The sequence below is a fragment of the Coregonus lavaretus genome, assembly GCF_964263955.1.
Source record: "Coregonus lavaretus genome assembly, chromosome: 37".
In the NCBI taxonomy this organism is placed as follows: domain Eukaryota; kingdom Metazoa; phylum Chordata; class Actinopteri; order Salmoniformes; family Salmonidae; genus Coregonus; species Coregonus lavaretus.
The window spans coordinates 9681584-9693858 of record NC_140024.1 but is presented as its reverse complement, the minus strand read 5'-3'; the positions used below and the strand labels follow the sequence as shown (position 1 = coordinate 9693858).

Below are 12275 nucleotides of genomic sequence, written 5' to 3'. Positions count from 1 at the left end.
GCCAAATTGTGGCCACTTAAAACATTCCAAATGACACATTTTCTCTCTAATTTGCCCCTTTGGACTTCCTGTGCTGTAAAGAAGAGATCTTTGGTCAAGGTTCACAATCCTCCTGCCCCAGTTCACAGTGCAAATGAGAATAGTAAAGGGCCACTTGGCTGCTGACCGTTGGAAAATGTGATGCAATATTTCTTGAAGACTCCAGGGAAGACCTTCATTATCGTCTTCCGGTCCATGATACAAATCCCAACTGTTCTCCTATACCCTAACGAATCAAAGTATTTTCAGCACATAGCTTTCTCAGTATTGTAACAATGACTCATAAGGCTCAAATGCACAGCGGCACTCACCATATATCAGAGGTCGTGAGAGGCCCAACACTTTCCTGGTCCTTTAAAAAAATGTGAGGACATGTGAGGCTTCAGGAAGTTCCCTACTGGCTGTTTTCTTTTAGTCCCGGTAGTTTGAGGCATGACATCACTGAGGCATTTTCCCTAGTCTCTCTGTTATCTTTGCAATCTCACACACACACACCCAGTCCTCCCACATACTTTCTAGACCTCAGGGACTGTAGCTGCTGTTGGATCTGAAGATTGAGCCTCACCTGAAGATAACCCTCTCATACAATAATGACTTTACAATCACAAGAGGCCAATTTAGATGGCTATAAAGGCATTATGAGACTGTTCTTTATCTTACAGCAAAACACAGAAACCAAAACTTAGAACGGACCATTGTTTGTACCAAGTTTCAAAGCTATATTATGCTAATCTAGTCAGTTCAATTCCATTTAGCATGATATTACTTTATTCCTTCTTGCATTTTTTGAAACAATAAAGCCCACTTTTTGTACTTCTCATTTGAGTGCTACGTTTATTTTACACATATTAAATTGGTACATAATAAAACGTTTTACACAATACAAACCTTAGAAAAGATTGTGTTCACCATCGTGAGAATGATCATAAACCAAGGCACATATTGCTCCCCTACAGAATAATCTAGCTGCATACAAAAGAAATGCATTTGAATGTTTTCTCTTCTCATTTTGGTGCCCAATACTGACACCCACTGGAGTGTATTTACACAGGTAGACTCACACCTACATACAGTATCAATCAATGCACAATTACACATCAATTAAACTACAAGTGTAAAAAAAGACTACATATTTTACACTTTCAGCTGACAAAGACCAGTGTCAAGTAAAATCATTTTGAAATAACGCAAAAGGAAGTGAGGCCAATATCAATATTCAGGCACATTTTCTATATACATTGTAGACAACTATATTTCCAGTACTCACAATCTCGATAACATGGATCCCGTATTGCCAAGTTACTTAGTGCCATTGAAAAATAGTCCGTAAGGTTTACAGATGATTATACAGAGCACCACTAACAGTAAGAGCTTGTGAAATAGAATAGAATTGTGAGCAGACAATGATTATTAATAGCATGGACCGAAGTAGATCAGGTATGTTATATAGAAATGGAGTACTGGAGACATAACATTACAGAACAGTTTACCAGTGGAAACTATTGTAAGCTGAGGTTTCACCATACTGATCTTTGGTAGATGGTCGACAATGAAATGAAATGTTGCCTGTTGTTAAAGTCATCATGGCTCTTGCATTGTTCTCTATCTATTTTGCCCTCTCCAAAAGGTTTTTCCCAGGCAGGAAAACAGGAAGCGGGCCGCAATGTGTTGCTTTACTTTAAAAGATAACAGGACAGGAAGAGGACTTCCTCACACACATATGTGCAGGAAGCTGATTCCAGTGTTTTGTTTGGGTGATGTGTAGGGGTGGACTCCGGTGTTTGAAAAAGGATGGAGGTCCAGCCCTCCATGTATATGATCCAGACAGGAAAGTGGTAAGATGGCTTCCACATATTGTATCCATAGTTTATGAGAGGTGGTCCCAAGTATTCAAAGCTTCAGTATACAACAAACAGTCCACATTCTAAATAATATGGAATAAAATGAAAACAGGAGTAAACCTTTGCTCTCTTTTTGCTGTATTCAGTCAAGAAGGACAATAGCGATAATGATAAACTTGAACTTGTGTAGATTGCCCTCATTATATTAAGCTGTTTCAGCAAATGGAGCAGAAGCACATGCTGTATGTTGAAGAAGTATGTTGAAGCAGTTTGTTGAAGCAGAATATTGAAGCAGTATGTGGAAGCAGTATGTTGAGGCAGTATGTTGAAGAAGAATATTGAAGCAGTATATTGAAGCAGTATGTTGAAGCAGTTTGTTGAAGCAGAATATTGAAGCAGTATGTGGAAGCAGTATGTTGAGGCAGTATGTTGAAGAAGAATATTGAAGCAGTATATTGAAGCAGTATGTTGAAGCAGTATGTTGAAGCAGTATGTTGAAGCAGAATATGGAAGCAGTATGTTGAAGCAGTATGTTGAAGCAGTATGTTGAAGAAGAATATTGAAGCAGTATATTGAAGCAGTATGTTGAAGCAGTATGTTGAAGAAGAATATTGAAGCAGTATATTGAAGCAGTATGTTGAAGAAGTATGTTGAAGCAGTATGTTGAAGCAGAATATGGAAGCAGTATGTTGAAGCAGTATGTTGAAGCAGATATGGAAGCAGTAGGTTGAAGCAGTACGTTGAAGCATTAGCTCAAAGATGAAAGGTTAAAGTTATTCAGATAACTTTGTTTTCATCCAAATGACTATTGAGATACTTCACATTTCCTGAGTTGGATGTAATACTTTTGTTACAGTGGACCTCAGAGACCTGGGCTGTATCCACAACAATTGATGTGTTGATGAGTCCTGTCAAATAAACTGGGAATAGACTTTAATTCTTTCAGAGCTTCTGTTATCATTGTTTCCTGCCGGGCTCCCTGTGCAATAGTATCTCCTGAGGAGAAGGGTAATTCTGTCTGAAAGACAACTCAGGCTGCCACTGTGACTCACTGAATGGCCCACCTCTCACTACATAGCTACAGTTGGTTTAGTCAACCATAAAAAACACAATCAATCAAAATGAAGTTATACAGATTTCTGTGTGAGTAATCAGATAAAAAATCAAACTCATTTTCTCAATCTCCTCTGAAACCTAAAATAAATGTAAAACAAATAAATGAAGCACAGTTGTGGAATGTTAACAGTTTTCTTTACAGCAAATCTGTTTCCCTTTATCGTCATATTTACATGTGACAGAAATTAATGAAATGAAAGAAAAGGAAATAAAACACGATTTCTTTAAAATAATAATAATAAAAAGGGAAAGAGAGGAAAAAGGAGACGTAAGAAGAGGAGGAACAGGAGGTAGAAAAAGAGGAAGCAAGAGAGAATTACTTCAAATTGGCACACGCTTGAGTGGACCCTATCATAGTGTGCTATGATTGGACGGATTAGTGGAAGAAGTTAATCCCGTTGTGCTTTTAGTCAAAGGAAGAGCTGAGAGAGCTGAGAGACGTCCTGCCTGCTGGTCTTTAGGCTCAATGTGCTCAATACGGGGAGTCACTTCCCTCAGACCCATCCACCCCATAGAGCTCAGCCAGGGTTCTGAAGCGAGGGCCCCAGTCGTTTAAGAAGTCATAGTCAAGGTTAGAGCCAGTGGAGGAACTATCCAGGGAACTGAGGCTACCAGCCAGGGACTCTGGCCCCTCGTAGCCGTAGATGTGCAGGGTATCGTAGGGGATCCCATCCCTGTCATGGTCAGCGTCGTCTTTCTTCACCTCGATCATCATGGCCATGTCTCCCTTGCACGCTGTTGGTGGTTTCTTCACCATGGCGTAAAGGCTGGGGCCCTGCCTCATGCTCATGCTGCCGTCGTTCCGAGCTGAGGTCAGGATGGACACGTCGTAGCCGTTGGTGTCCATCTCCCCACCACCCTCCTCGTCATACGTCACCAGCTGCTCGTGGATCTCACTCTTTCCCCGAGTGACCAGGGCGTCCTTCTGGTGACGCTTCCTCATAGCAATCAGGATCACTATGACTGGAACGAGAACGAAAACATGTTTAATATCCATGACAGACACTTTGGGGTTTTAATAAGTACTGAAGGAGATAGGAGCGGGAAAAATATATATTTCATGAGGCAAATGAAATCGGGTGTGAGAAAATACTTTGTTGAATGGGTCTCCAGTATATTTCTTTGGGATTCATACGATAATGACTGTTTAATAGTTAATCACCACTTCATTATGTGTCTTTGATAACAAGACCGAATAACTGATCATCTTCTCATTAGCCTTCCCATTCTTCTCATGTTTTTCCCACATATCTGCTTTAGTGGAAGCCTACTGCAGCAGTGCGATTGCTCTCTGCTTCAGATATGAGCTTTTGACAAAACATCTCTGGCACATGGCTCATCTAATATGACAAATGGCTTTCTCCCAAGACAGCAGAGCAGAGAATGTATCAAAAAGAATATTCATCTCAATGCTTCCCGTTCCTTCCACTATTTACTTAGCTTGTCCTGGATTCTTGTATGTTATTTATCCAATCAGATACTGAGGTAAAACTATTCAACTTTGTCCAAAAAAATTAAAATGAGTCGCACATCATCTGAATTGTTCACATTTACCTATCCTTCTCCCTGTGTCGTAAATACTTCATGATTTTACCCAAGAACACCTTGAGCTGAAGTACCTTGTTTAATGATCTCAGTTTTTTATTTCTTAGACGATTGCTCTATTTTACAATATGTCTTAATCAGGAACAGTGGTGTTGTAGAATGCCAGTTAAAATGGAGAGGGCTGTATACAGTAGAGGAGAGATTGACTCACCCAGAATAGTCAGGATGCACAACAGTATAGCAATCAGGGCGTGGACACTGACACCCATTTTGAGTTGGGCTGCTTTGCACTGGGTGTGGATCCTCTTGTTGTCACACCTGCACACTTTGATAGGCAGAGAGGTGATGCTGCTCATGGGAGGCCTGCCTCCATCGCTGATCTCAATGTCTATTACATAGTCCCTGGAGTCCTCCAGGCTGAAGCCTCCATGTTTCAGCACTATGTTAGATGTGTTGTCTAGGAGAGGTGGACATAAAACAATGTTAGTTATCAGAGGTTTGCCATGGTTAGATTTGGAGGACATTTTTATACATTATATGGGTCTTCATAGTGCATTGGTTCCAATGGTGGAATGTTCTTAGCTACAATTTACTTAGGTGTAGACTTTTGCATCTACCTAATAAGCAGACTGTTGAATCTGAGGGTTCCTGTGTAAGTGAAACTTTTCCGCACTAACAATCACCTAAAATCGCAGTAGGTAAGAATCCACAAAGCAGGATGATTGAATGTGCTCCGAACCTTGATATAGAAATTATGCTTTTCCACATATGATTATCTCCATGAGCTTTAGGTGCCAGTATATGTTGATAGAAACTGGGCATACTCATTTTGTATGTTCAATTTGGCTGGCCTAATTGAAGTAGAATTACAGTATATAACCATTCAGAAATAGAAGCTATGAAGGATGTCCTGTAGTGCATACTGTACATCAAAGCTAGAGATATGGCCTTAACATGCACATCATCACTAATGTAAGAACAACTTCTCACTGTTCTTCTGTTCTTCCGTTGCTATGACCTTCTCTCTAGTTGCACTGGGCTAATGTGCAGCCTACTCCCAGTGTTCCGTGTTCCTGGCTGATCAGTACATGGGGAAATGTCACATCAGTTCATTATGCAGTGCAGCCAACGAGGCAGCACAGACTGGACCAGGCCACCCCAGCGCTGCACTGAAAATGTTCCCCAGCCAGAGTGCCTCTGAGGTCGTCGCTGTTGCTCTCAAAATATGTATTGAAGGGCTGCTGGTTTTAAAGAGCTTGTACATCATGAATATTTCAGGGGCTCTCTGCGGTTTGTTGCTGTTCTCGTTTCCACCCGACTAGGTGGAGAACGTTCAGACGTCAGATAGCTTTAGAACGGAGCGCTGCCCAGGCTGATTCCTCTGCCACTGGGGAGCACAGTGCTATCCTGAGCCCATATGTGAACCAGCCAATCACATTATCCCTGTTATACCCACCTCACCACCCCTCACACCAACCAACAGCTTAGCATCAGTAGAATGTGTCTGCCTGCACAGCTCTAGTTGACATAATAAAGGTGCCACTTGTCATATGTTCATGCATAGAAATGATCAGTTCTCTCACCGTTGTTAGCGATGACTGAAAAGTTGGCGTTCGGCTTCACCAATGTGAAGCTGAATGCGGGCAAATGATCATCTTTGTCTGTGGCACTTATGGTCCCAATCACCTGTGTGAGGGGAATACATTTTAAGAAAGACATAATGCAATTTTCAGCAAGAGTTTAAAGATTGATGGCTTAGATGACATCTAACTCTGGAAAAAATCCTACCGTGCCAGCCATATCATTTTCACAAACGAATATCTCTTCAATGGACAGCTCTGGTTTGTTGTCATTGATATCGATGACCAGTATGTTGACGTTCACAAAAGATTCCAGTCCTGAAGAGGAGACAGGAAACATGATTTTATTATTGGGAAACACCTAAAGCATACCAGTTATTAAGGTAAAACATGTTTTGGACATTAATTACATTTCATGCAATAAATGTGAATTTGCAGTTAATAAGATTAAAGATGATGGCTAATGTCATACCATTTGGTTCCTCCTTAGCTTTAACCTGGAACATGTGATTGGCTACATACTCCCGATCCAGCTTCCTCACTGTGAAAAGTTGTCCAGTTATGGGGTTGATACCAATGGGACTGTCCTTGTCCTCAATGGAATACCTGTAGAGGACACATTGAGACATTGTGGAAATGGCCTCTCAGAAAATAAGTGCTGTTTATTCTAGCATGTGCCAATTAGTGAAAGTGTAGGCCTACCGTATGGCCTTGTTGGCTTTATCAGGATCTCTGGCTGAAACGACTCCAATATTATTGACCATCATTTCCTCTATCACGTTGAAGTTATAGATGCTCTTGCTGAATTCTGGCTGCTCATCAACATCTAGTACCTGGATGGTCACCTGGGCCTTGATCACTGGATTGTCCTTATTATCTGCAGGGGACTGCAAGTGGTTCTCCCTCACATCCACAAAGAACGTGTAGCTGCTCTTAGTTTCATAATCAAGTCCCTGAAAAGAAGTAAGGAAGGTTAAGGAAAAGACTCAGTACATGTACTATACGTATAATCTTTAGCAAATGTGTCACTCTCATACATATTTCCTACAACATTATCTATAATGTACAGGCTGTACTGATACTTTTTTCGCAGAATACTTTAAGTAGTTTAATTTTCTTAATTTACTTAATAATGCCCTTCAAGGAGTCTTTCAAGGACAATCATTTTCATATGTCCTTCAAAGAGTGCATGGTCTTATTTCTTTAGTCTCTGCTACTGTATAGTTCAGTGTTATGCATCACTCTGTAATGCTCACATGTACAGTAGAGTTTAGGACACATTAGGAAAGCATTAAACCTGGTTGCACTATTGAGACAAATGTGGATCATTTTCTGTGATATTTTTTTTTAAACAGTTTAGGATGAGTGAAATACCTGTTTCAGCATGAGGTTGCCATCTTTGGTCTGACTGCGCTCCATTTCAAAGATGTCAGATGAAGGTGCTAGGGTGAAGATGGGGTCTTTATTCTGGACCTCATCTCTGTCCTCCAGGACCATGGTGTCTATTCTCTGTCCCCGCTTCATGTCCTCTTTCACACTAAATACATAGGAACCTAGGGGCAAAATACACTCTACATCTTAGTAAGAGAAGCTTCTGAGGGACATTATGGAATAATCCCTCATTTGCAGCTAAGCATTCCGTAACAATCATTCATATTTAGGTTTATCTCCTATAAGACCAATAATTGTCAATATGCTATATGTAGCTGTCAGGGATGTTCTATATTGCCCTTACTTTTGGTAAACGTGGCTATGTTATCATTGATGTCGCTGACTGCGATGGTGACAGAGGTGGTGGCGGTACCCCCTTGTTTAAGTCCTCTCAGATCCTGGGCTTGAACCACAACCACATAGCTACTCTGGGTCTCACGGTCCAGGTTCTCATACTTGGTGGTGATAATCCCTGAAATGAATAAGGGTTATTAGGAAAGAATATTGAAAAGAGATTAAGATACAATGGACTTTATGCCATATGAGTTAAAATGAATGAACATCTCCTACCTGTTGTGCTGTCTATATTGAAGACATCTCCCCCCTCTAATAATTTGTAAGCAAGTTCTCCATTTGCAGTCGTTGGATCATCTGCATCAGTGGCAGTGACTTCTATCACTTTAGTTCCTACACAGGGAAGACATAAAGAGAAGGGATTTAGCAAAAGCAGTTTTTAATATCCAGCATAACCATCCTTGTGTTTAGGATTTGACCTCCTGTACCTCTTTTGGATCTCTCTTTGATAGAAGCGTTGAATGATTTAGTAAACACTGGATCGTTGTCATTGATGTCAGTAACCAGGATCACAAACTCTTCCACTCTCTCCACCAAGTTGTTGCTGGTATCAAACAGCTGGGCCTTTAGATGGTATGTGCTTTTCACCTCTCGATCCAATCGTTCAGTGACATAGATGTCTCCTTTTTCATCCACTTTGAAGATTGTGTTGGCACCTTCTCCTTCAATGACATAGCGTGTCCTGTAACCAGACTTAGTTGACTTTAACTACAAATAGAAAAACAGAAGACAATGTTAATTCAACTTTCTGGCATTCTACCTGAGCCTCCAAGAGTACACCTACATGGTAAAACAACGACATACCTTTCCAAGATAGTATTGGGTGTAGGTTGGCCTTTCCTCCTCCACGTAAAGGTTGTTCCACAACCACTCTCTCTTGTGCCTGTGGAGAACTGGGCTGGTTTGGAGTGCTGGCCTCTGGTCCATATGTTCAGCCATGGTTAGACTGAGGGACAGGGCCAAGGCAAAGAGACCCATCCACAGCTCTGGCCCAGTCATCTGCCTCCATGCAGACTGTCTCATCATCTGAAGGAAGGAAGGGAGAAGCAGAGGAAGGGAAAGCAGATCATTAAATCCGGGCCATTGAGACCACTCACGCCTCAGGCAACACACCTGGCTCAAAACTTATTTGTCTTCTTTCAATTGTTAACTATTACTTTGGGTGCATTTAATTAAGCTTGCCTGGCATGCCCGGTGGGCATTGTTGGCACTTTTGGGAGTTTTCCGCTAGAAAAGTTGAATGGACACTTTCTTTAAATGGACACTTTCTTTGTGGTCAAGAGGATAGCTAAACATTAAATCAGTCCATCCCAGATAATATGCTTTATCTGGGTTATTCCACTCTTATTGTTGCCAGCCCTCAGCAGTGGATATTAAGATGAGGTGGATTATGGTTCGTAAATGTTCCCAAATGGCTTAATATCATATTCTAAAGTCCCAAAACTACTACAATCAAATGACTTTCATTACAACCCCATACAGCACAGATAATAAAGTATCTTATCTTCTCCACACTGACAATAGGTTTATCTGGGCCTTTGAGGTAAAGAACTTGGCACAAAGTGAGTATCTCATCATGTTTTGTTGTTCCATAACTTATTAAATATTGTGTTCAGCTATTTATCTGAACAGTTAAAATGGTTTGTTAGAAAACATTTACTCTGTGCTATAACGTAAGGAGTCAAACCTTGTTACTCCTAATCATATGGGTTAACAGTGCGTCATCCGATGTCCTTCTTGCCACGCCCTGAAGTTTGTCCCATAAAGGAGAGAGGCCTTTTTTAAACTCCAGTTACTTTAGAGATAGACATCCTCAATCATCACTATTTGTAGCTGTCTTTGTAGTCATGGATGGCCCACTATGTCAAAAATTGCATTTTTTGAATGTCTCCTTGTTCTGTTACTGGGTACATACAGTAAGTCCTCCCAGTGAGGTCATGATGTGAAGTCTGGGCTTTTATCAAGGAGAGGAAGTGTAAACACAATGCCCTTGGGAAATAACATTCACATTTCTAATGAAGGGTCATCATTACGCTAATGCTACTATGGCCTTACACCCTTCCTGCAATTCAATTTCTGCCCCCGTCTTCTCCCCCCCTCTCTCTTTCTCTCCCTCTCTCTCTGTCTCTCTGGCTCTCTTTCTCTGACAATTTTCTTGAGCAGTAGCGAGAGTTAAGGAGACAACAATGGGATTTTTAAACAATGTGTTAAATGAGTTGGTTTAGGTAGGATGCTATCGGACAATTGTAAAGTATTTCATTCAGGACCTCAGCTATACCTAGTTCAAATGGATCAAACCCATTTAAACTCTCGAATGATGGGCAACCTATATCCATAATGTCAGTTTCTTGTTCTCCTCAAAGCGAGTCCATTGACCTTTCATTTGAATGCCATTCAATGATAACTGAAAGTATATTTCTCTGTCTGTGCCATTTTAAATGCGGTCTATGCAAATGTCCGATTTTATGACCATGTAGACATTTTTCAGAAGTTCTCAATAAGGCAGCTTATCTTGTAGAAAAAAAAGAGGAATACGGTACTGTATTTTGAAATATGCTGTACATTATTCCACATGACTCACACAGTTCACAGCCTGGTATGCCTGAGACAATTGGTGCTGTGTTCCAATCCCAAGTAGCACACAAAGCTATATGGAAGATCCATATCAATTCATCAGTTTATGGATATATTCACACAACCTGACCTGATGCACCTGCGATCTCTAATCGTATACTGTACTGTAACATTAGTCAGAAAATAGGCAATATTTGGTAATATCAAGGCAAGCACTCAGCATACACATTATGTTGAAATCTGACTATTCAAGATCAACTATCAAGCAAGCCTCAATATTGTGATGATACAGTAGAATTAAGTGACGTACAATATGTGTGTGTGGGTGTGTGTGTTTGCCCGCTGTAGATTAAAACAGCTTTAATCACAGAGCAGCTTCCAACAATCTGTCTGCCTACTCACTCCTCTAGGAAACGCCGTCTGTCACTGATGAGCCATCTCCTCAGCCCTGCTTCACCCACACACCATCACACTGGACTCACTGGCTCTCTCTGGCAGCACTTGTTCTCTGAGTCTAACAGACAGTGGCTATCTATCACACCTCTTCTCTGAGGTCTTTTACCAAAGTTATTTGACATTATATTTGCTAAAAGGATTAGTTCAGTGTCATTAGATGTTATTTGACTGGTTTAACTGCTATCCTAGCGTTCATCTGTATGTTTGACTTCATTCTCATCATTTCAAGCCTCAACAATTAGTTCTAGAGCAGCTGACGTCAGTATATATTTAAATTGCATATCTATCTATGTACAGTATCGAAACAATTCAATGTTATTAACACTGTCATAAATCTGGTATAGGTAAATGAATAAATTGTTCTACTTTTGAAAGGAAAAGGATAGGTTGAGTTACCTTACACTTAGGTCATAGAATACAAGACTCAATATGTTGTACACTATAGTGTAACTCAAGATGCACAGATGGTTTCAGGATTTGTTTTGATTTATTTCTCCCTCCTGGCTACAGAGTATTAGCGTAGCACATATAAACATAGTCAATCTGGTATCAAATTGTCTCGAGGGTTCAGCCTTACACTCAGGGCTAATGTTATCAAATCAGTCGCTGTTGCCCATTGTGGTAATAGATTATATCAGTTTGAGACGCAACAAGATACAACATACTGTATCGATGTGGTATTTCAATCATACATTTCATACGTATCCACACAAATGATAAAATGTTATGAGTTATGTGTAACCAAACTTACAATAGAAACAAAACAATTCATACAGTATAAATGACTGGAATGACTTACTAGAGATGAATTGTTTTCAGAACTCCTCCTTTTTAGATCGTCCAATGCGTATGAGGCAGGTATGAGTCTCAGGTAGATCCTGGGTGAAAGAGCAGTAGTAGTGTTAGCTGTTGGTTGTGGACCTGTCTGATTCTCTTCTCAGAGGGGAGCACTCAGGACTTCCAGGCCAGCCCAATGGCCACAAAGATCAGCCCAGTTCCCCTTGTCACGTTTCCTGTTACAGTCCCTCTCCTCTCCTCTTGTTGGAGTCCACTCTGTGGCCCCTGACGTGGAGAGTCCCACAGAGAATCAGATAGAACAAACAGCAGCTCCTAATTGCAGCCTGAAGAGCCTGGGCTGAGGGGGGAGAGGGAGGCATGCGATGCGTGGATCACAGCGCTGCACGTCGCTGCTGAAGTGACTGGAGGAGGCGGTGAGAGCACCAGCCACATGTTAAGAGGCAGGCAGACTGTGGCGCGTGGAGGGGCAGAGCGATGTGAGAAGCATTACATTCCTGCTCTCGCCTCCATGATGAAAACACAAAAAGAAGGAGAGAAAGCA

At 41.1% G+C, this 12275-nt stretch overlaps 1 protein-coding gene across 1 annotated transcript; it reads right to left on the bottom strand.

The window, feature by feature from the left end:
- Positions 1 to 850: 850 nt before the first annotated feature.
- Positions 851 to 11860, bottom strand: LOC311111632 (cadherin-5-like). Its single transcript, XM_084154406.1, has 12 exons — positions 11736 to 11860; positions 8711 to 8932; positions 8335 to 8614; positions 8123 to 8239; positions 7857 to 8024; positions 7496 to 7674; positions 6824 to 7074; positions 6594 to 6727; positions 6330 to 6439; positions 6125 to 6227; positions 4753 to 4998; positions 851 to 3959 (listed from the first exon to the last, which is right to left on the bottom strand). The coding sequence occupies exons 2-12, from the start codon at positions 8930 to 8932 to the stop codon at positions 3469 to 3471; spliced, it is 2301 nt and encodes a 766-aa protein (XP_084010532.1). The 5' UTR covers positions 11736 to 11860; the 3' UTR covers positions 851 to 3468.
- Between the last annotated feature and the right edge of the window lie 415 nt (positions 11861 to 12275).